This window comes from Macrosteles quadrilineatus, unplaced genomic scaffold, assembly GCF_028750875.1.
Source record: "Macrosteles quadrilineatus isolate MER2022 unplaced genomic scaffold, UCM_ALF_1.0 Scaffold_3__2_contigs__length_128488019, whole genome shotgun sequence".
NCBI classification, from domain to species: Eukaryota; Metazoa; Arthropoda; class Insecta; order Hemiptera; family Cicadellidae; genus Macrosteles; species Macrosteles quadrilineatus.
In genome coordinates, this window is record NW_026542596.1 from 71,254,860 (window position 1) to 71,279,226 (window position 24,367).

General features: G+C 45.4%; 1 protein-coding gene across 1 annotated transcript; it reads left to right on the forward strand.

Moving 5' to 3' along the window:
• Window positions 1–15,003: 15,003 nt before the first annotated feature.
• On the forward strand, window positions 15,004–21,188 carry LOC128990973 (uncharacterized). Its single transcript, XM_054413661.1, has 2 exons — window positions 15,004–15,093; window positions 19,086–21,188. Exon 2 carries the CDS (start codon window positions 19,107–19,109, stop codon window positions 21,027–21,029), a length of 1,923 nt encoding a protein of 640 aa, XP_054269636.1. The 5' UTR covers window positions 15,004–15,093; window positions 19,086–19,106; the 3' UTR covers window positions 21,030–21,188.
• The last annotated feature ends 3,179 nt before the right edge of the window (window positions 21,189–24,367 follow it).

Sequence of the window (24,367 nt, forward strand, 5' to 3'; positions counted from 1 at the left end):
CAGGAAGTGAGAGTCGGAAGGAAGAAGGTCCGCACGCCACCATAGTCCTGTAAACTACCAACTTGGCAGACTAGGACTGCAAACTGTAATCATCATTTACTAACTTAATAGTCTAGTTTTCGATATTGGACTTACATATATAAACGAAAAACATAATGAAAATTATTCAACTCGACTAAAACTATGGCGCTTATGTCGTTGAAATTATAGTTTTCTTATTTATGGTCTCAATTTTAAGCCCTAAAAGAAACCTTGTATCCTTACCTATCGGTAAAGGTAAGGATGCATGTACTCTGTATAAAAATTACGTAGGACATTTTATTATGAGTCTTAATATTAAGTTTAGTAATAATGAATAAATGAATTTATTTCCCATATCACAAAACAGTATACAATGATAATAATTGTTGAGAAATTTAAACTGGTCACTTTTTCAAGTAGTTTGACCAGTTACAAAGTTTAACATATAATAAACAATTAAATTTTTGCACCAAGCATCAAGTGACAAATATTTTATTCGCCTACTGTATCTGGGGCATCTGGTGCCAATAAGGCCTTAGCTAGTCGAAACTGGCATTCATAGTTGTAAAACTATTGTTTTCACAAAGGACATAATTCAAATGAAATATAGTCCAGTATTACCACCAACAAAAGGTGAACAAATATTTTTAAATTCTGAAATATAGAAAGTGCTTTGTAGTTGATTATTCACTGCTATTTAAATTTGATATGAGTTATTTTTGGTTTGCAGGAACTCGTGTTTAACAATAAAGTACACGCTCACTAATCCGGCCTGTTAGGGACTTTTGTTATGGGGAATGTTAAATCTCATTAGTAATCAATTCTGCACCAGGATGTCATTCGTAAGTGGGCTACAATAATGCTATCCAACAAACTTCAACGATGGATATGAAAAAACGACGAATTTTTTGCCGTTCCATAAAAAAAACGTCAATCCAATTGCGTAAAAAGACACAAATAAATATAAACGTCTACTTAGTTAACAGAGCCGTGACATAATAGCAGAATATCCATAGTCATTGCCACGAGCGGTAGAAACACGTAAGGACGTGAATTGTTTCACTAGTGTTAAGCCACATTTACGTAGTGTGTTTGCCATCTTGGGGTAGAGAAGGCTGGTTCTCTGCTATGTCAACATGTGTACTAGCTAGAGTAGGCGCTGATAAACTAGTATACACTGTAGGAAGATGCGAACACAAAATTAATGTACTAAATGGATAAATAGATATTCGTGACCTTTTGTTTTATAACATTTCATATTATGCATTGAATTTGAAATATTTTTGTACACATATTTATTTTAGAGCATGTCAGACTGTTACTCCGGCCTTTATGGTTTTGGTGTCTTCGACCATAATTCAACATTGTATTATTACATGGGTTCATAACAAGGATTCATTTGGTGAACACATTTAATTTCGTACATTGGGTGTTTAGATATGTTATCCATTTTAATGATTCCTATGCTAGCATAGTAAGATTCTGCACGTTAATTAAACTTATAAGTACATATAGAACAGTAATTAATTGTTCTTAGGTGAGAATGCTGTTACTTTCCAACAGTATTCTCTCAGATTTAGTTTCACTTTATGAAGTAAGTTTTGCCTAAGTAACTGAAGAAGAAGAGTCTACAATATTTTTAAATTCCCACGGCTTATGATCGACTCCAATATGTTTAGTGTTTCACGTTATACTAACGCTAAAGTTACATTTACTGGAATCCAATCTGCCTGCATGATTATGGCATTCCTTATTCCCATTCCGTCGCAGCAATAGATTGCCTGGTAAATATCCCAGCAGCTGCCACTCGCATTGCCAGACTGACTCTGAGTCTCTATCACGTCATCTCAACGTGTAATTTGCAAGTTTTATTACATCTGGACACGTAATTTTTCGTTTCACAAATGCCTTGGTCAAAGGGTTTGTTATAGCTTCACTACGGAATAGAGTTTTGAGTCAATGTTGCAAAATTGTGTTAAGAGCTGTTCACACATTAAGCTTGAGCTAAACCATTTTATTCTACATCCCTTTCATTCTACGAAATAAAACACTTGTACACAGTTATCTTTTCATGAATAGTTTAAGGGCAACCACCCTGAGCATACACACTTTATGGATCGGGTGAGACATTATAATAACTGCTTTAATATGACATCGTCTGGAGCAAAACAGGTCGTAGCTGAATTGTTGACTGAAGATTTTTTGCAATTAAACGCTTATTTATTAAAAATTTCAACCCACTTGCAAGTTTCCGTAGCGAAGCACGGGTATTCCGCTAGTCTTAGTATAAGTAGTCTTTACAGTAATATTGAAACAAAACGCATATTTAAAAAAGTCACACGTTTAAAAAGCAGGAAGCTGTTTCATAAAACTCACAATATAATTTGTCACTTTTTAGTTTAAAAATAAGTGGGATGCCTTGTGTGGATTTTAAACTGACTAAGACCATCCGTTTATTTTTGCAAAGACCGTGTTTTAAGATGCTTATTGTTAAGGACAGCTGAAACAAGTTTCGAAAAACCCAAAAGCTGTTCAATATTGAAATTTGGATCGAAACGGTTACTTTGTGATAAAATGTTTGTAACATAACAAATAAGCTAGCTAATATTTCACATACTGACCCTTATAAAAGTAACCTTAACACAAGGTTTTTTATGATTAACGTGATTTTAACCTATCATAGTTTAAAATAAAGGATATATGTTTATTGTAATCGAACATTTGGATTTACAAGTATTGAGGTTAAATTAAATGTCCAAACGAAGTAAGAAATACATTTTTAAGACCTCATTATTTTAATTGTTCCTACCCTTACTATTATGGTGAATACAAGACTTAAATAATGATAACCTCTGACAATTAATGCAAAAGATTAAACAAAACATCTATGCTTAATACTAGTCTTACCTAGAGAAAATAAGATATGATTTATTTAAATACAACAAAATGTATAAAGTAATATCACTCTTCGACCATAGTGATATCATAACAGATTTATTTTTCGCTCAAAACTTTTTTAAGTAAATACTAACATGCTCAAATAAAAAGATAATAAAAAGAAAATGGACGAGCATATTTCTTTGAAAAAGGAAGAATGAAAGGCAATTATTTCGCCGTCAGCAACACACTTCAGCCCGCGTTTGTTTTGTGATCATTTGAATAAACCCGCCTTGAGATAAATCTTCCTAGACACTTGGTTCAAAGGGGTTTAAATTGAATATCTCAAATTTATTTCACACAATTGAGAATGAAGTTTCTAAATTGGTATCACAAAAGTTGTATAATGTAGTTTTAAAAGTAATTACTAAATAATTTATTGACATATAACATTCTGTATCTTGGCCGAAATTTCGTTAAATCAAACGCAAACAGATTTTTTTAAATTTCCTTTTTTATTTTCTATAGTTAAGTGTTATTACTGTATTTTACACATATTTTGAAAATAATACATAGGTATTGTGTTTTAATTTACTTTAAAAAATGCTACTATTCTATAGAGGTGTCGTTAAAAGAATGCCTTCACGGATTCTTATTTCAAACCAAATTATGATTAAAGACCTAAGTGAATATCATAAATAATAAAGAGGGACGATCTGTAAAAAAAATTTTATTTATTAATTATATTTAGATTTTATTTTTGTTGGTACAACCTTTGTAACTTCCTCAATTCTTCGTAAATTTTCATAAATGATCATTTTAAAGCTATCATCTCCCGCTACACCGGAAAATATACAATTTACTCACATTTATAAGGTTTATAAACAATCTTAGTTTATTCATAATTTAATTTTAACCTAAAATCCTATACTCTAATACGAGCAATGTTTGCTTGTATGTATGCTTGCTTGCAGAAAGATCTCGAAAACGGCTCCGACGATTTTCTTCAAATGTTGTAAATAGTTTGTTTCCGGACTAAAAACGAGTTTACTGCAGTTAGAACTGCCAACAAAAATCTAATTACGTAGAAAAATGAAACTGAAATTCACATTTTTTTAACATTAGTCATATGGGCTGCTAAGTAAAATGTTGGTTGAATTAAATAACAAGGAAAAAAGTAAACAAAAGACTTGAAGTTGTAGCATGTGTTCATAATAAGCTATCTACCCACAGTATACTAGCACATTGACATTACAAAATACAGTACAAAAGGAAAATAGTTATTTGTGCAACTAGTGAGAAAAGTGAGCAATTGATTCACTCGAGAGAAATTCTTACTCACGAGCCGTAGGCGAGTGAGGAATGGTTTCTCGAGTGAGGCAATTGTACTTTGAACTCGAGTTGCACATTATACTTTTCCTACAGTTACCATAAAACAAATAAATTTGTGAAGAAACATAACCTATTTTTACACAAAAGTGAACTTTTAATATAACATTTAATGTGAAGTGACAAATACAACAGTACAACAGCTGACCAGCTGATTTACAGCCAGTGCTGCCAACGTATTTCGCGCGCATACGATGTTGCCTGCAGGTTACGCGCTCACTATTTCGTGCCTTCACGTTGCAAATCTGGAGTGAGACAAAGTAATTAGAGTGAGACAATGTTAACATTGTCTCACTGATGAGCGAATTGGCCACTTTGCTTTCTCAAATCAGTGAGAGAACATGTACATTGTTAGGTAACTGTAGGAAAACGTCACTTGTATTGATTTAAGTTATTCGATCAGCTGATTTATTTAAAAGGTAATTTATAACCAAAACTTTAATTTATAAGAACTTTCCCAATATTTTGTTGTACTTGACTTTACTTAATCTATAACGACCAGTTTACTTCGTGTTTGAACACTTTGTGTGGTCCAACGGTCAATGGGACGCACGAAAGGATAACACCAAATGCATTGGACGAAAATTCACCGTCAATCTCATCGATATAAAAACGATATCTCCAAGTACTAGATTAGTACTCTCCAAGCTAGAGGTATATGTCCTGAAAGGACCTTCGTAGGCACATGGGACGCTCTACTACTCCTTTCAGGAATATGCAAAACACTTTAACTGGTAGATAAAGACAAAATGGTGTGCTCGAAGCTGCAAGGCACCAGATTCCAACACAATTGCTATGACTCTTTGCAATCATCTGCATATTCTACTCTTCCGGTAACCTACCGTAACTGAGGGACGCACTTAGCGGTTCCTTGGGCAAAACACTCCCAACAGACGTACAATCTCACGCTGCAGAAACCAAAAGACCTGCACGTTACAAACTGGAAAGCAACAACTGTTTTCCAAGTTTAAATGTTTATTATATTTTAGGCACTAAGAAGCTAAGCGACCTAAAGATAGGTCATGTAGATCATTATTCTGGATCTTAGCCAGTTGTTACTGTTACTGTTACTGTTACTGTTACTGTTATCGAGGAACTAATCACAACACACACACGTGCGTCCTGCACGTTCTCAAATTATTTTGAATCTAAAAAGTAAATATTGTGTAGTAAGTATTGTGCGTTATTGAACTGTTAATACGTCCAGGTAATGATTTATTAAGTAATACTGATGAGGAAATACACGATGTAGTTTTAAAATAAGATGTAGTAAGGGGAAGACAAAGTGTTTAGTGTAGATGGGCTTGACGCCGTTAACACGTTTACTTGGCTGTACTCCAGCTGGGTAAAGCACTTGTTTTCTACCCATAGACTGGCAATTTTTCAGTCAAGTTAACAATTTTATGCAAGTTAAAACCGATAAGCAAACTACGTTATTATTTATTTTATTAACCAAGAAATAACTCGTACAAATGAAATGAAATGAGTAGCCTATTAGCTTTTTATACATTCCATCCCCATGTTAAATTTGTAGCCAGATTTTTTATCAAAATCGTCGTAGTTGATGAGAGCCACCTACAGATTGCGCTGATCCAAATTACTAAATTCTATCAAATACACAACTAAGTCAAACATAGGGAAACTTATAAGGGGGGACTTATGATGAGTTATAGCATTTAGTAATTTTACAATAAATGTATTAATTTAGAACAGTGCAATCTGTAGGTGGCTCACATCAACTACGCCAATTTTGATTAAAAATTTGGCTACAAATTTGATAGTCAAAGGTTATAGTAACTGTAATGACCCCTCAACCTGGTAAGCAACAAAAAATAAGGTATAAAATAAAATTGTAGACACTAGTGCATTCTGTGACTAGCTCACACAACTACGTTATTTTTTAATAAAAATTTGCTACAGCTGGTCCATATAGATGGGATGTCTACTTTAGTATCCTATAGTTAATGTTATTATTTGGAATCATTGACTATTGGTTGGAATACATTGATTTCTGGTCTTTTTATCCCTTGCGAAATGAAAGTATAAATTATTTAGATACTTTTTAGTATGGTATTGTATATTGACAGATGGTCATGGTATCGATTGGGTAGTGTTCCCAATATATTAGGATTCTTTTTTGACGTTATATATTCGATCATCTTTAACGTCTGTGTGTTAGGATTTGATGTTAAATTAGGTTGTGAATGTTATTTCATAATTTACGGCGTTATAATACTCGTATAAAGCAAACAAAAATATTTATCTGTCAAGTAATATATTTACTGTAATTGTTATTTTTTAAACATAGGTACATGCAATTTAAGGCTGCAAATATCATAAAAAATTTCTTATAGTATTATTGCAGTCCAAAAACTACCATATTTGTCTAATGGCGAATGCAAATATTTAGGAAGAAATAAAGTTAAGGAAATGGAACTGAAATAAAATAAAAGAGTCAAGGTCGACATATTCTGCATCCATTCCAATAACAATGAAATAAGTCGACTGCACGATCAAGGATAGCTGGAATTACTGACTCCACCTCGCTAAAATGGATTTACATATATATTTACGGGTTTTATGTTGTGAACTTGCAAGGAATAAATTTAAATATTAAAATAACATGATTGTGTTTTAAGAAGATTAATAATAACCCAATACAACATCATTTTTGACAAATAATCTGTATAGTTTTCATAATGGTATATCGACAAAAACAATGCAAACTTATCTACTCTTAATATAAAAATAAAATAAAACACAACCAATTACTACCACAATAATTCTTGGTTACATTAGTTTATTCATTATATAAGAAGAGAATAAGTTGTTAACTAATAATATTTAATTTTTAAAACTCTTATTCTTTACTTAATTATTAGTTATTGGTCACAGTATATCTAGTCACTTTATAAAAATCTCAAATATAAGACTGCGATTAAAGTTTTGCGTTCTAAATGGGTTTCCAAAAATCGTCCAGTTCCTATTGATGTTGCCGACCCGTACGAAGCATTCGCACTGTATCCTCCCCAAATCCCACTTAATGAAGTACACAACATACAGCTAATACTGCGTAGTTAGCGCGTCGTTGATGTATAGGCCCTTACTTCAGGAATAGATACGTAGGTTTAAATTTTACATCATTACCTTTTTAGCGAATTTCCCATATAGGAAAGCTATTACCGTAGGTCTCATGGGAAGACCTAGACCCGGGACTGATTTACTTTTTCGTTTTGAGGTCCCCAAAGGCCAAAAACACAATCCGTTCAAATTCAAATATATATATATATGTGTGTGTGTGTGTGTGTGTGTGTGTGTGTGTGTGACAGTGTGTGTGTGTGTGTCCGTCAGTGCGATAACTCAAACGCGAACCAGCATAATCGGACTATGGTAATGGAGTTTATGGAGGGTGTTATGGGGTAACAATAGGTTTTTCCCATTTTTGACCCAAAAAAATCATAATTTACATCCAAAAACTTTTTTGAGCTTAAAAAAGATATAATATTGTATATCGAAGCGTTGTTGTATGCCCAACGGTTAAGGATATAATAAAAAAATTGTTAATTTAAAAACCCCATGTGGAGAATAATTTGTAAATTTTGTTTAATAAATACTAAGCTATCAACATTGCAATAAAAAACAGTATCTTCCCTATGGCAGCAAACCTAGGTAATCACTAAAATTATTGGTATTTAAATAGGAAATAAACCTTACAATTGTTTTAGGGAATATTTTAGTAGAAATCCAGCAAGGTAAATGGAAATTCGCTTAGTCTGCAGGTTTGCTGCGGCGAGAGTATTTTTAAAATAATATTAAGTTACTTACACCTTTACATTTTTATGGGACCTCTTAAAACTATGCTCAAAGTGATGTTATGATCTATATGATGTTTCTGTTGAGGGCTTTGTTTTTATACAGACGTAGTTTTAACATAAGAAGCACACCCTTTTCAACGCCACACATCTAAATGTGTGAAAAACAGGGTTTGTCTCAAAAATTCTTCCCTTCGTTGGTGTATGCCCATGCGTCTTTTTATGGGACAATGGCGACGTCCTGTAATCCAGCTACTAGGAGGTCACAAATTGTGGATATTTATAGGCATGCACTGTGGATATGATACTCCCTGGTGTGGATTAACGTCTGCACTAGTGAGTACTAAGAAATACATAATACTAAGAAATGGTTAGATGGTTGTTTATGACAAGTTTGTTCGACTACCATTACAACTACTAACTGTTTATACAAACCCAAACGTCAATGTAAGACTTACATAATAAACTAAACTTCACATTACCTTCGTATGAAGGTTTGGAATATATAGAAGGTTGTAAATTTCATTGATAGTCCTACTTTTATAGCCTATAAAACGTCGACGGTTGAAGTAACCTATATTGAAGTTAGGCCTATATTGACGTCCGCTAGTGACCTAGGTCAGTGAACTGTTTGTAGAGCATGCGCAAATGTGAATTAGAATGTGCATGTTTACTGCAGCAGTCATTTAGATGTCTTGAAAAGGTCATAAATGTTAAGCCTTCCAAAACATAAAAGTATTTAATAGTGCAGTTACCATCTGCGTTAGCACGATAACTCGGGCAAAAGTCATCAGATCTTTTAAAATATTTGGCACAAACGTGTAAACCTAGGTTTATTCGAACGACCATGATCATACTGTTGAAACGGCGTTTTATAAGATTAAGCTTGGGGTTTCCAGTTTGAACCTCTAAACGGAGAGTTTGGAGATTTATTTCCATACAACCTGCTCATAATCGGGAATTGCCACACTTAAACATTTTTTTACTTTAACAAAGCTGCTTTGCATATATGTTTTTGCTTACATGAAAAACTATAAATAAAAAAAGCATAAAAGGTGATGATTCAAGGTAGAGGTTGGGAACAATATTGCTTCAATTGCTTAACAACAGCTGTAAACTTTGTGTTCTTCATGAACCAATCATTCGGTAAGTTTTTATAGTTAATGTTTTTATATTTTTGTTCTTAATTTTACGTTCCATCTTTTTACACCATGCACATGGATGGTAAGTACTTCAATTCATAACTTCATAATTCAGTTCATGGTAAGACTTCAATTCGAAGTTGTATTGTTTATTTTAAAAATATAACTGCCCTTAAGTCTGTATGTAAATAGTTTGTAATTTATATCCCACAAAATTTCAGATTTTTCAACACTTAACAGTATTTGTCCAAAGCTAATTTTTCAAAAGCATTTAAAGTAATATTTTTGATAAGATTAAAAGATAAACCAAAAAATCACCCTTTACTAGGTGAACAAAAGTAATTTCCGTAATCGTTGTTAGGAATAGCGTATTTTCTACGGTATTTAACCAATTTATTTGATTTTTCATCATTATAACTATTAATATAGGCTACTATAACGAGTTTTGAAAAACTCTAGTACCGTGAAGTGTACATATAATTAATCTTAAATAATAAACCTCTATTAGTCTTTACTCTCAAAAACAACTTTTTGCTTTTTAATAACCGAGAATGTGATTTTGAAGTTACTATTGACAGTGGATTCCTGTAGTATGTGGGATACGTTGACACCCGACCAATGTTAATCCCTGTGGTTTCATTTCGTGATGGAAGCCTTGATCTTCCAACCACACAACGTTAGTCTGTCATACACTTGTAATTATTATAATGTGAATGAAATCCTCCTGTTATATGCGTACAAACCTTCTTAATTTATTTTGAATGTTATTTAAATTTTAGAACTTATAAACACACGGTGAACTAAACCACTCTCGTGAAAATGTAGTTACACCATTCAAACATGTTCACAAGCCGATTGACATTTTATGTTTATAATGTTTCTCTGAAGGTTTTAAGACTACATAAATTGTCATTTAAATCTATAACTGCTTTAGTAAGCATGCAAGGTGATACCACTTTTACTTAAAGACATGTAAGAATTCTGTTTTTAGTCGGAACTTTGATAGTTTTATTACCTTATGGCTTTAATTATTGGAATTCTAAAAAATAACAGTTGCCCTTGCTTGAAAGGATGGTAGTTTTTAATCCAAGTCCAAGTCCAAGTTCATATGATTGTGGCGACTAGCGCCACGTCTGGGGGAAGTGCCTGCTCGCTGGGAGCATATACTTCCGGTCTGCTGTGGGTCCAAGCCCTGGTAGCTCAGCTACCTGTAGACGTCAACGTCGTTCCTGGGGGTTATTCGTCGATCTGGGGGCGGAGCTGCGGAACATCCTCAGCGACCAGGTCCCTGATATGTTCCCACGGAGAAACATCCGCCGTCTCTTCAAGTCTCGCTCGAAGGCCGTCTACGAAGTCTCGGAGAGTTGTCACTGCTGTGGAGTCCCTGATGACGGAGTTCCTCACGTACCAGGGTGAATCTGTCGCCTGCCGAAGAGCCTTGCTCTGGACGACGAGCAGCCTCCGTCTAGCGGTTCTGCAGGTGAGGTGGTACCATGCAGGGGCTGCGTACGTGAGGACAGGCCGAAGCAGGGCCGTGTAGAGTCGGACTCTTGCAGCCGTCGACAACTTCCGTGACTTGAGCAGCGGGCGGATGGCGCCAAGACCTTTCCTGGCGAGGTCGCAGACCCTCTCGACGTGGGGAGTCAGGGTGAGTCGCTGATCCAGCAGGACACCGAGGTACTTCACCCGGCGCTTCCATGGGATGTCGGCCCCGTCTAGGTGGAGGTGTTGACCATCGTCCTGCCTCCTCGACCTCGTGAAGGAGATGGCCTCACTCTTGTCAGCGTTGACTTTGACTCGCCACTTCGTCAGCCACGGCAGCAACAGGTCCAGCTGCCGCTGGACATACACCCTGGACATCCTCAGGTTGGCGGAGGTGGCAGTGAAGAGCGCATCATCTGCATAGAGCGAGAGCTGCACTCTCGGCGCCAGGGGTATGTCATTGGTGTACCACAGGTAGAGTATCGGCCCGAGAACCGACCCCTGAGGCACACCCGAAGAGACTGGCCGTGGTGTGGAGGTCGCCCGTCCAACGGAGACCCTGAAGCGGAGAGCGGTCAGGTAGCTCTTGACGAGCCTGTAGATCGAGCCGGGAAGAGGGGAGGACGCCAGCTTGTAGAGAAGTCCCTCGTGCCAGACCCGGTCGAAGGCTTTGCTCACGTCGATCAGGACTGAGGTCGAGTGGTGCTTCCGTTCCATCGCTCCAGCGATGGTGTTGAGGACCCGCCGCAGCTGGAGGGTGGTGGAGTGGCCCCGCCTGAAGCCGTACTGCTCAGTCCTGATCGAAGAGAAGAACTCCTCGGGGAACCTCGCCAGGATGATCCGCTCCAGCATCTTGGAGAGCACAGGCAGGAGGGAGATCGGCCTGTGGTTCTCGGGGAAGATGTGGTCCTTGCCGGGCTTGGGGATGAGTATGACATTCGCCAGCTTCCAGGTGCCGGGGAAGTGGGCCAGCCTCACGCAGGAGTTGAAGAGGCAGGTGATGACAACAATCACCCAAGCCGGCAGGTTCTTCAGTGCTGGAGTCCCGAGGGAGTCCGGTCCAGGGGCCTTCTTCGGACGGAGTCGAGCGATGTGGCCCTTCACCTCGCTGACGGTCACGTGGGGGATGTCCTCTTCGTCGGAGTCCGGCTCGTAGGTCTCTACGAAGTCGTCCACAACCTCGCAGAAGTCTTCGTCGTAGACGTCCGGGTGTGGGGAAAAATGGTCTTCCAGCGAGTCTGCGAAGGTCTCTGCACGGTCTTCGGGCGAGTAGACGAGCCCGCGTCCCCCATGCAGCGGCCTGTTGTGGGTCTTCGTGCCACGCAGAGCCTTGGCGATCTTCCAGATCCCGTCGTTGGTGTCAGCCTGGCCCTCGACGAAGTCCTCCCACTCCTGGGACCGATGCTCAGCCAGCAGTCGGGAGCACCTCCTGGCCTGCCGGTTGAAGTCCGCCTTCGCTCGAGGGCAGCGGGACTGTTGGTACGCCCTCCTCAGGCGACGTCGCAGGGTGATCTCCCCCCGCAGCCCCTGGGGAAGTGGTGGGGGGGCCCTCGGGTCAACGTCAGAGCTGGCGGCAACCACAGTGTCCTGCAGCAGCGTTGACAGGTCCAGGACTTGCTGGTCGAGCTCCTCTGCCGTCCCAGGTGGCGGGGGAGGCGGTCGAGGGGCGTTGGCCAGGAGGTTGGCGAACTTCGCCCAGTTCACCCTCTTCCTGCGGACTGGAGGGCGGTCGGGGACTCCTCCCTGTGGCAGATCGATGATCACCGGGACGTGGTCGGAGGAGAGGTCGGAGACGACGAAGACTTCGACTGGGCCATCGAACGAGCCAGCCAGACCGATGTCCAGGATGTCAGGCGGGTGTCCAGCACGGGGGTAGTGTGTGGGGTCGGCCGGGGCAACCACGTTGATGTGAGGGTGGGCAGTGAGGTAGCGCCTGAGAGCGGCTCCAGTGAAGTTGCCTCTCCTGCAACCCCAGTCTAGGTGCTTCGCGTTGAGGTCGCCTGCCAGAAGCGCCGGGGTGCCGGGGGGCAGCAGCGCGTCCAGGAGTCCGGGGTCGAGGCGTCTCGCTGGGGGGTTGTAGGCAGAGGAGACTTCCAGCTCTGCACCGTCATGCTGGAGGGCGATGGTCGTCACTTCGATGCCAGGCGGGAGGTTCCTGACGATCGGCCTGTGGGTGACCCGACGATGAACCAGTATCGCCGAGCCACCACTGGGACGTTGTTGCAGAGGCCTGTCTGTCCGGTGAGTGTAGTAGTTTCGGACGTTGAACCTGTCCCCACCGCGCAGATGCGTCTCTTGGATGAGGGCAACGTCAACGTCCATGTCAGTGAGGAGTTGTGTCAGCTCGTAGCGTCTGTCGGCAAGCCCGTCGGCGTTCCACGTGAGGATGCGAAGTCTACGCATGATGTTGGGTCAACTGGTCAACAAGTCGCTCGACGACGACCAACATGCTCCTCAGCGTGGAGATGAGTTGAGCCAGCTCAGACTGCTGCGACGGGCTCCTAGACGACTGGGCCGGGGTTGAGGCCGGCTCGATAGGCTGGGCAGGGCGGCTGGGCTGCGGGGCAGGGCTGCTGGGCTGCGGGGCTGGGCTGCTGGGCTGCGGGGCTGGGCTGCTGGGCTGCCGGGCAGGGCCGCTGGGCTGGCGAGGTGGGACTTCCAGGCGAGGGCGGGGAGTTCGCCTCACTCGAGGGTTCGGGGTCTCGGCCGGGGCGGCGGACTGCTCCACAGGAGGGGTGGGTGTTCGGGGTCTCGGGCCGGAAGCCCTGCCGCGGTTGTCCGGGTTCCGAGGAGCTCGACGACGTCTTCTGCGCTGAGTCCGGAAGCCCTCGTCATCGACCTCGGGAGCCCCAGGCGCCTCTTCGTCCACTGGGTCAGGTCTCGGAGCCGGTGGGTCGACCCGGCGCGGTTGACGGCCCGACGGTGCCGTGGACGATTTCGCCGCAGCCGCGTACGAAGCCCGTTGCAGATTCTTGTAGCAAGTGCAGCCCCTGTAGTTGGCAGTGTGGGCCTCACCACAGTTGCAGCACTTCGCCTGGGCTGCTGGCTCCTTGGGGCACTCGGTCGCTGGATGGGTGTTACCGCAGCGGACACAGCGGACCTGGCGGTGGCACTGGCCCGATCCGTGGCCGAAGCCCTGGCAACGGTGGCATTGAATGGGTCCGTTGGGCCGCTTGTACTGCCGTACTTCCACCTTGCAGTAAAAGGCTCGCCTTATTTCATAAACAGTGGACGGCAGAGAGTATCCTTCCGTCCTGCGGATCGTGAGGAGCCAGAGACCAGTCGGCATTCCCCGGCGAGTCTTCATCATTTTCACTTCGGATATGTCGAAGTCGTGAAATTCCGCCATAATCTCATCTGGTGCTAGCGTCGGCGGCAGGCCCTTTACCACCACCTTGAGCAGCCGCTCGGTGCGTAGGGCGAAGGTGTGGAACGGTACTCGCTCTTGCTGCAGATACCGCTGGACGGCACGGAAGTGGGGCACAGTGTCCACCCTGATCCGCAGATTTTTCCCCGTGCATGAGGCATCGAATTGGCCACCAACCAGTTGGCCGATGGCTACGGCGTGGGCAGGCCAGCTTCGCGGTATGTCCAGGAGGATAGGCGGAGGCCGTGGCTCGTTCCGCGTCGGGGCCGGATCATCCTCCATGTCGGAGTCAGCGGGTGTCTGGAAGGTGTCTCGGCCGGTTTTACGGGTCTTCCGCTCGGCAGGAGGAGTCGGAGACGCTCGCCTCTTGTTGGTGGTCTGGTGGCCTTGAGAAACGCCGTTTTCTCCAGACGACGGGCAGGGGTTCGCCTGGCAACTGTTCCCCTCGCCGCCAGTGAAGACGAACGGGCCTCCGCCAGGGGTGGCAGTGGCGCACCGTTGGTCGACACCCGCTCGGGTCACCGCAGCAGCGGTCTTCCCCCAGGCACTGATCTCCGTCCCCGTGAGGGGAAGTCCCGGGGGGGTGGAGTTGCTGGGCCGGGCGGCGACAGAGTCAGAGGGCCGGGCGGCGGCTAGGCCGGGTTGAGCTCCGCCGGGGGCTTGAGACATCTGGTGGCCTTTACTAAGGCCGTTTTTCTGGTCCGCGGGTGGTTGTGAATCGAAGCTCCACACAGAAGCTGGGGGTCGGTCCGTGTCCGAAGTCGAGTCCGTGGGCGATTGCAGGGTCGTAGTCGGGCCCGACGCGCGAGGCAGGGCTGCAGAGCCAGAAGGCAAGGCAGCGGGCGCATCGGGGTGGCCTTGTAAAAGGCCGTTTTGCGGCAGGTCGCAGCTCACAGTGAGAAACGTCACCGGAGGGGTCCCTGAAGTTCCGCCTTCGTCTTCTTCCATCACGAGTTAGAGATGTCCAATCTGTGCTGCGCTCCGAGGTGTTGCTCCTTCGAAGGTTGGCGATCGAATGTGTGTGGCGGCGATACGTATCCAAGTCTACCTCTTATATTTGAGCTAGCATTTTTTTACTAACTAAATGTTAATGATAACGTATTTGTGAAATCTATTACTTCTAATAGCAAAGCATGTTTCTTTAAAACATTTTTTCTTAGCTCGTGTGCTTCGCAGGGAAAATCTACGCATACTGTTAGGAAGATATTTTCCTGCAGTTGTGCGGAATCCCTATCTAAAAATAGGCTCAAAATATGCACACAAAATCAGTTTAAAAATTAAAAAAATAACATGGGCCGTATGGGTTTCCATGCTGGTGGTGAAATAACAGCGAACTATCAAAATTTCAAAACCACACAGAAAGTCGAACTACAGAAAGTCAAAACAAATTGGAGAAATTCCAATGTACAGTATATTGTAGTTACAGCGTGGGCTGAAAATAGAGAAGTCTGAATATTACATATGTTTTTTATCATATATTAATCATACAATCAAAACTGAATGTACCTGAACTTCTGATCGTGACATAATAACATTGATATGTGCTACACACTGTAAAACTAAAAAAAAACTTGTTTCATAAATGTCAAATTCTAAATTAAAATTATTTACTTGTAAGGTTGAACTTGTTTAAAAGTTTTTAGTGGTTTTGAGGTTTAAATTAGGGGTTTTAAACTTCACTACCTAGGATTTGAATAGATTATTTTTATTTTAGTTATAGCAGTCTTTACAATACGTGTTATTTGATTCACTATACATAATCGCTGAATAATCAGATACTAAAAAGTCCAAACGAACGAAACGTTCGCATCCATGATTAAAAATGTTGAGATTTACATCAATATATTTAGAAATAATACAATACAAAAAAATTCTTCTAAGAGCGTTAACAAAAAATACTACCAATAAACAGATTTGTTATAAATGCATATTTATCACAAAATCTACTTTCAGATAGTATATATCTAACAAAAACATAATATAATTTCTACCGCAATGCGTTCGTTTAATGAAAACTTCCAATACAGTTCTACGCAACCGTAATGGCCCAAAAGGGTGCAATACCTGTTTACTGCAAACTTCTAATCACAAAAACATACGTTTGATTATAAAGTTCCAACTCTATGCTTTTCAAACGTATTAAAAAAACATACAAATAAATCTACAAAATACATGTAATGCAAACCACGGGTGTGTACTCTAATGGAGGCGTCGAGAGGCCAAGGGAGATATGTTACTTTTTAAAAAATGTCATTGTATTTTTTTCATAGTCATAAAAAATAAAATAAAAATAAAAATAAATTCACTTATACCCCTTGGCTTCCAACTCTTAGGTGTTTAGTTTGGAGGCCAAGGGACATAAGTGAATTATTTGTTGAAATTCCACCCTTTTTTAACAAAACCCGTTACCATGAAAACATTTTTTAAAAAGTCACATATCTCCCTTGGCCTCTCGACGCCTCATGGTACTTCATTGAACTGTGTCTGTGAACTATGAACGAGAAATGCGTTTGTAGTAAAGTTGTATGGATATGTTCATTGAGTCGCGATTTTGTTCACCGTGTTTGGTAATCAATACAAATAATAAAATTGTGTCTTAAATATATAGCTTGGATATAGCTTATAGATTGGATTCATTATAACATCAACTAACAAAAAACCCTGTGATTACAGAACAGAGAACATAGAACCAACTCACCAACTGTCGTCAGTAGGCTACCCAGCGCTTGGGCCCGCCAATCAGAGAGCAGCATTTCATCCCCACCCCTCCGTAGGCCACGCCCTCTAGCCAATCAGAGAGCAGCATTCCACCTAGGCCACGCCCCCTAGCCAATCAGAGATCAGCATTCCCCCAGCCAATCAGAGAGCAGTATTTCCCTTAAGCCATGCCCCCTGGTGTCCCACGTGGTCTATCCTCACACGTGTTCTAACCTCACTTTTATTTTCCCGCCAAATAACGTAACCTCATCTCCCAATGCAAATATTGTAAATGTGATTGGTAAGGATTGAACCTGTGAACCTCTTGGATCAACGACTAACACTACTCCCGCTATGATACATCACCATAACAAAAATCAACATTTCACCCCGACCAGAAATAAAACGTTTGGTGATTGGTAAGGATCGAACCCGTGGACCTCTGGCTCATACATAGTCTCATACACAGTCAGCTACTAGAAAGAAACATTATTCAGATTACCCATCACCCCAAAAATACATGGCATCTATGAAATGTAAATTTAACATCCAACATTTTGGTGGCCTTTACAAAGGCCGTTTTTATGCTCAATGGTAAAGTTCCATTTAAGCCTTCTTTCAGTTGTTTTTAACATTGGATACGTGAATTATCATTTGTTTTGTCATTGTTATAGACTGCTGTATATTATAGGTATTTGTAAATAAGACGCAACAAATATTGTAATTGTGATTGGTAAGGATCGAACCCGTGAACCTCTGGCTCATACACAGTCTCATACACAGTCAGCTACTCCAATCGCCGTCCGTGGGCGATTGCAGGGTCGTAGTCGGGCCCGACGCGCGAGGCAGGGCTGCAGAGCCAGAAGGCAAAGCAGCGGGCGCATCGGGGTGGCCTTGTAAAAGGCCGTTTTGCGGCTGGTCGCAGCTCACGGGTTGTAAGTCCGGAGGGGTCCCAGAAGTTCCGCCTGTATCTTCTTCTTCCATCATGTAGTCTAGAAGTTAAAACTAGTGCTGCTCTCCGAGGTGTTGCTCCTACGAAGGTTGGCGATCGAATGAACAGTCAGCTACTAGAAAGAAACATTATTCAGATTACCCATCACCCCAAAAATAAAAAAAAAAATTAAACATGACATCTATGAAATGTAAATTTAACATTCAACATTTTGGTGGCCTTTACAAAGGCGGTTTTTTATGCTCAATAATAAAGTTCCGTTTAAGCCTTCTTTCAGTTGTTTTTAACATTGGATACGTGAATTGTCATTTGTTTTGTCATTGTAATGGACTGCAGTATATTATAGGTGTATGTAAATAAGACTCATTGGACTTTGGAAGCAAAGATTGTAATTGTGATTGGTAAGGATCGAACCCGTGAACCTCTGGCTCATGCACTGTCTCATACACAGTCAGCTACTAGAAAGAAATATTATTCAGATTACCCATCACCCCAAAAAAAAAATAAAATAAAACATGACATCTATGAAATGTAAATTTAACATCCAACATTTTGGTGGCCTTTACAAAGGCCATTTTTATGCTCAATGGTAAAGTTCCGTTCAAGCCTTCTTTCAGTTGTTTTTAACATTTGATACGTGAATTATCATTTGTATTGTCATTGTTATGGACTGCAGTATATTATAGGTATTTGTAAATAAGACGCAACAAATATTGTAATTGTGATTGGTAAGGATCGAACCCATGAACCTCTGGCGCATATACAGCTTCATACACAGCCAACTGCTAGGAATCAACATTATTCAGATTACAATCATCCTAACAATACATAAAGTCTATGAAATGTTGATTTAACGTTCAAAATTTGGTGGCCTTTACAAAGGCCGTTTTTTATTCTCAACGGTAAAGTTCCGCTTAAGCGTTCTTTCAGCTGTTTTTAACATTGGATACGTGAATTATCATTTGATTTGCTTTTGTAATGGACTACAGCATGTAGATATATATAAAATAAAATAAAAATTGAATGTTTTTTTTTTAGATAATTAAACACATTGCCTAGTATATAATGGTTTTAATACTATGGTTTAGTACTATATATCTACGATTTAAATTTACATTTCTCTATCTAAAAATTAATAATGTCTAAGAAGAAATGGTGGACATTTGTAAAGTGTTGTTTAATGGCTATTGCTAATATCTTTTATTTACATTAATCTAAACAGTGTTTGCAAACATTATATTTCTACAAATTTTCTTCTTCTTCTTCTTCTTCATCATCACGGTTCTGTAACAAAACACATTCAATCGCCAACCTTCGAAGGAGCAACACCTCGGAGCGCAGCACAGATTGGACATCTCTAACTCGTGATGGAAGAAGAGGATACAGGCGGAACTTCAGGGACCCCTCCGGTGACGTTTCTCACTGTGAGCTGCGACCTGCCGCAAAACGGCCTTTTACAAGGCCACCCCGATGCGCCCGCTGCTTTGCCTTCTGGCTCTGCAGCCCTGCCTCGCGCGTCGGGCCCGACTACGACCCTGCAATCGCCCACGGACTCGACTTCGGATACGGACCGACCCCCAGCTTCTGTGTGGAGCTTCGCTTCACAACCACCCGCGGACCAGGAAAACGGCCTTAGTCAAGGCCACCAGATGTTTCCAGCCCCCGGCGGAGCCCACCCCGGCCTAGCCGCCGCCCGGCCTTCTAACTCTGTCGCCGCCCGGCCCAGCAACTCCACCCCCCCGGGACTTCCCCTCACGGGGACGGAGATCAGTGCCTGGGGGAAGACCGCTGCTGCGGTGACCCGAGCGGGTGTCGACCAACGGAGCGCCACTGCCACCCCTGGCGGAGGCCCGTTCGTCTTCACTGGCGGCGAGGGGAACAGTTGCCAGGCGAACCCCTGCCCGTCGTCTGGAGAAAACGGCGTTTCTCAAGGCCACCAGACCACCAACAAGAGGCGAGCGTCTCCGACTCCTCCTGCCGAGCGGAAGGCCCGCAAAACCGGCCGAGACACCTTCCAGACACCCGCTGACTCCGACATGGAGGATGATCCGGCCCCGACGCGGAACGAGCCTCGGCCTCCGCCTATCCTCCTGGACATGCCGCGGAGCTGGCCTGCCCACGCCGTCGCCATCGGCCAACTGGTTGGTGGCCAATTCGACGCCTCATGCACGGGGAAAAATCTGCGGATCAGGGTGGACACTGTGCCCCACTTCCGTGCCGTCCAGCGGTATCTGCAGCAAGAGCGAGTACCGTTCCACACCTTCGCCCTACGCACCGAGCGGCTGCTCAAGGTGGTGGTAAAGGGCCTGCCGCCGACGCTAGCACCAGATGAGATTATGGCGGAATTTCACGACTTCGACATATCCGAAGTGAAAATGATGAAGACTCGTCGAGGAATGCCGACTGGTCTCTGGCTCCTCACGATCCGCAGGACGGAAGGATACTCCCTGCCGTCCACTGTTTATGAAATAAGGCGAGCCTTTTACTGCAAGGTGGAAGTACGGCAGTACAAGCGGCCCAACGGACCCATTCAATGCCACCGTTGCCAGGGCTTCGGCCACGGATCGGGCCAGTGCCACCGCCAGGTCCGCTGTGTCCGCTGCGGTGACACCCATCCAGCGACCGAGTGCCCCAAGGAGCCAGCAGCCCAGGCGAAGTGCTGCAACTGTGGTGAGGCCCACACTGCCAACTACAGGGGCTGCACTTGCTACAAGAATCTGCAACGGACTTCGTACGCGGCTGCGGCGAAATCGTCCACGGCACCGTCGGGCCGTCAACCGCGCCGGGTCGACCCACCGGCTCCGAGACCTGACTCAGTGGACGAAGAGGCGCCTGGGGCTCCCGAGGTCGATGACGAGGGCTTCCGGACTCAGCGCAGAAGACGTCGTCGAGCTCCTCGGAACCCGGACAACCGCGGCAGAGCTTCCGGCCCGAGACCCCGAACACCCACCCCTCCTGTGGAGCAGTCCGCCGCCCCGGCCGAGACCCCGAACCCTCGAGTGAGGCGAACTCCCCGCCCTCGCCTGGAAGTCCCACCTCGCCAGCCCAGCGGCCCTGCCCAGCAGCCCAGCAGCCCAGCCCCGCAGCCCAGCAGCCCAGCCCCGCAGCCCAGCAGCCCTGCCCCGCAGCCCAGCCGCCCTGCCCAGCCTATCGAGCCGGCCTCAACCCCGGCCCAGTCGTCTAGGAGCCCGTCGCAGCAGTCTGAGCTGGCTCAACTCATCTCCACGCTGAGGAGCATGTTGGTCGTCGTCGAGCGACTTGTTGACCAGTTGACCCAACATCATGCGTAGACTTCGCATCCTCACGTGGAACGCCGACGGGCTTGCCGACAGACGCTACGAGCTGACACAACTCCTCACTGACATGGACGTTGACGTTGCCCTCATCCAAGAGACGCATCTGCGCGGTGGGGACAGGTTCAACGTCCGAAACTACTACACTCACCGGACAGACAGGCCTCTGCAACAACGTCCCAGTGGTGGCTCGGCGATACTGGTTCATCGTCGGGTCACCCACAGGCCGATCGTCAGGAACCTCCCGCCTGGCATCGAAGTGACGACCATCGCCCTCCAGCATGACGGTGCAGAGCTGGAAGTCTCCTCTGCCTACAACCCCCCAGCGAGACGCCTCGACCCCGGACTCCTGGACATGCTGCTGCCCCCCGGCACCCCGGCGCTTCTGGCAGGCGACCTCAACGCGAAGCACCTAGACTGGGGTTGCAGGAGAGGCAACTTCACTGGAGCCGCTCTCAGGCGCTACCTCACTGCCCACCCTCACATCAACGTGGTTGCCCCGGCCGACCCCACACACTACCCCCGTGCTGGACACCCGCCTGACATCCTGGACATCGGTCTGGCTGGCTCGTTCGATGGCCCAGTCGAAGTCTTCGTCGTCTCCGACCTCTCCTCCGACAACGTTCCGGTGATCATCGATCTGCCACAGGGAGGAGTCCCCGACCGCCCTCCAGTCCGCAGGAAGAGGGTGAACTGGGCGAAGTTCGCCAACCTCCTGGCCAACGCCCCTCGACCGCCTCCCCCGCCACCTGAGACGGCAGGGGAGCTCGACCAGCAAGTCCTGGACCTGTCAACGCTGCTGCAGGACACTGTGGTTGCCGCCAGCTCTGACGTTGACCCGAGAGCCCCCCCACCACTTCCCCAGGGGCTACGGGAGGAGATCACCCTGCGACGTCGCCTGAGGAGGGCGTACCAACAGTCCCGCTGCCCTCGAGCGAAGGCGGACTTCAACCGGCAGGCCAGGAGGTGCTCCCGACTGCTGGCTGAGCATCGGTCCCAGGAGTGGGAGGACTTCGTCGAGGGCCAGGCTGACACCAACGACGGGATCTGGAAGATCGCCAAGGCTCTGCGCGGCACGAAGACCCACAACAGGCCGCTGCATGGGGGACGCGGGCTCGTCTACTCGCCCGAAGACCGTGCAGAGACCTTCGCAGACTCGCTGGAAGACCAGTTTTCCCCACACCCGGACGTCTACGACGAAGACTTCTGCGAGGTTGTGGACGACTTCGTAGAGACCTACGAGCCGGACTCCGACGAAGAGGACATCCCCCACGTGACCGTCAGCGAGGTGAAGGGCCACATCGCTCGACTACGTCCGAAGAAGGCCCCTGGACCGGACTCCCTCGGGACTCCAGCACTGAAGAACCTGCCGGCTTGGGTGATTGTTGTCATCACCTGCCTCTTCAGCTCCTGCGTGAGGCTGGCCCACTTCCCCGACACCTGGAAGCTGGCGAATGTCATACTCATCCCCAAGCCCGGCAAGGACCACATCTTCCCCGAGAACCACAGGCCGATCTCCCTCCTGCCTGTGCTCTCCAAGATGCTGGAGCGGATCATCCTGGCGAGATTCCCCGAGGAGTTCTTCTCTTCGATCAGGACTGAGCAGTACGGCTTCAGGCGGGGCCACTCCACCACCCTCCAGCTGCGGCGGGTCCTCAACACCATCGCTGGAGCGATGGAACGGAAGCACCACTCGACCTCAGTCCTGATCGACGTGAGCAAAGCCTTCGACCGGGTCTGGCACGAGGGACTTCTCTACAAGCTGGCGTCCTCCCCTCTACCCGGCTCGATCTACAGGCTCGTCAAGAGCTACCTGACCGCTCGCCGCTTCAGGGTCTCCGTTGGACGGGCGACCTCCACACCACGGCCAGTCTCTTCGGGTGTGCCACAGGGGTCGGTTCTCGGGCCGATACTCTACCTGTGGTACACCAATGACATACCCCTGGCGCCGAGAGTGCAGCTCTCGCTCTATGCAGATGATGCGCTCTTCACTGCCACCTCCGCCAACCTGAGGATGTCCAGGGTGTATGTCCAGCGACAGCTGGACCTGTTGCTGCCGTGGCTGACGAAGTGGCGAGTCAAAGTCAACGCTGACAAGAGTGAGGCCATCTCCTTCACGAGGTCGAGGAGGCAGGACGATGGTCAACACCTCCACCTAGACGGGGCCGACATCCCATGGAAGCGCCGGGTGAAGTACCTCGGCGTCCTGCTGGATCAGCGACTCACCCTGACTCCCCACGTCGAGAGGGTCTGCGACCTCGCCAGGAAAGGTCTTGGCGCCATCCGCCCGCTGCTCAAGTCACGGAAGTTGTCGACGGCTGCAAGAGTCAGACTCTACACGGCCCTGCTTCGGCCTGTCCTCACGTACGCAGCCCCTGCATGGTACCACCTCACCTGCAGAACCGCTAGACGGAGGCTGCTCGTCGTCCAGAGCAAGGCTCTTCGGCAGGCGACAGATTCACCCTGGTACGTGAGGAACTCCGTCATCAGGGACTCCACGGCAGAGACAACTCTCCGAGACTTCGTAGACGGCCTTCGAGCGAGACTTGAAGAGACGGCGGATGACTCTCCGTGGGAACACATCAGGGACCTGGTCGCTGAGGATGTTCCCCAGCTTCGCCCCCGGATCGACGACTAACTCCCAGAACGACGTTGACGTCTACAGGTAGCTGAGCTACCAGGGCTTGGACCCACAGCAGACCGGAAGTATATGCTCCCAGCGAGCAGGCACTTCCCCCAGACGTGGCGCTAGTCGCCACAATCATATGAACTTGGACTTGGAACAAAACAAGGAAATGTTAATGGCGTGTATCCTGGTTGCTGATTGGTTGTAATAAGCTTGTACCTGATTGGTCATAAATAGGTGATCTGTTGTGTGATTGGTCAATTTTTGCTATTTATACTTTCCATTACTAATTTTCTTTCACTTTGCTTTCGGCAATTGAACGTGTTGGATGTGTGCTCTTGTGTTTGACGTTTTGAGGTTATGTTTGCAAGTTATTTCTAGTGTTAATGTTAGTCTGATTATTTATTGTGTAGTGGATCAGTTTTATAGTAAGTGAACATTGTTTCTTTTGTGTAACGTGTTGTGCAATCGGTGTGTTATATTAAGCTTTGTGTGCGCGCAGCTGTGCCCCCACCACATCTTGTGTCCCTGTGTTGTATTGTGCAATCCGTGTGCTATACTTAGCTGTGTGCGCGCGCAGACTGTGCCCCCACTAGAACTAGTGTATCTGTGTCCCTTTCACTTTGCTCTAGGCATCTGACTACGATGGATGTTAGTATGGCTGATAATGTATCCGATGAAGTAGTTGAACCCGTTAAAGTAGTTGAGC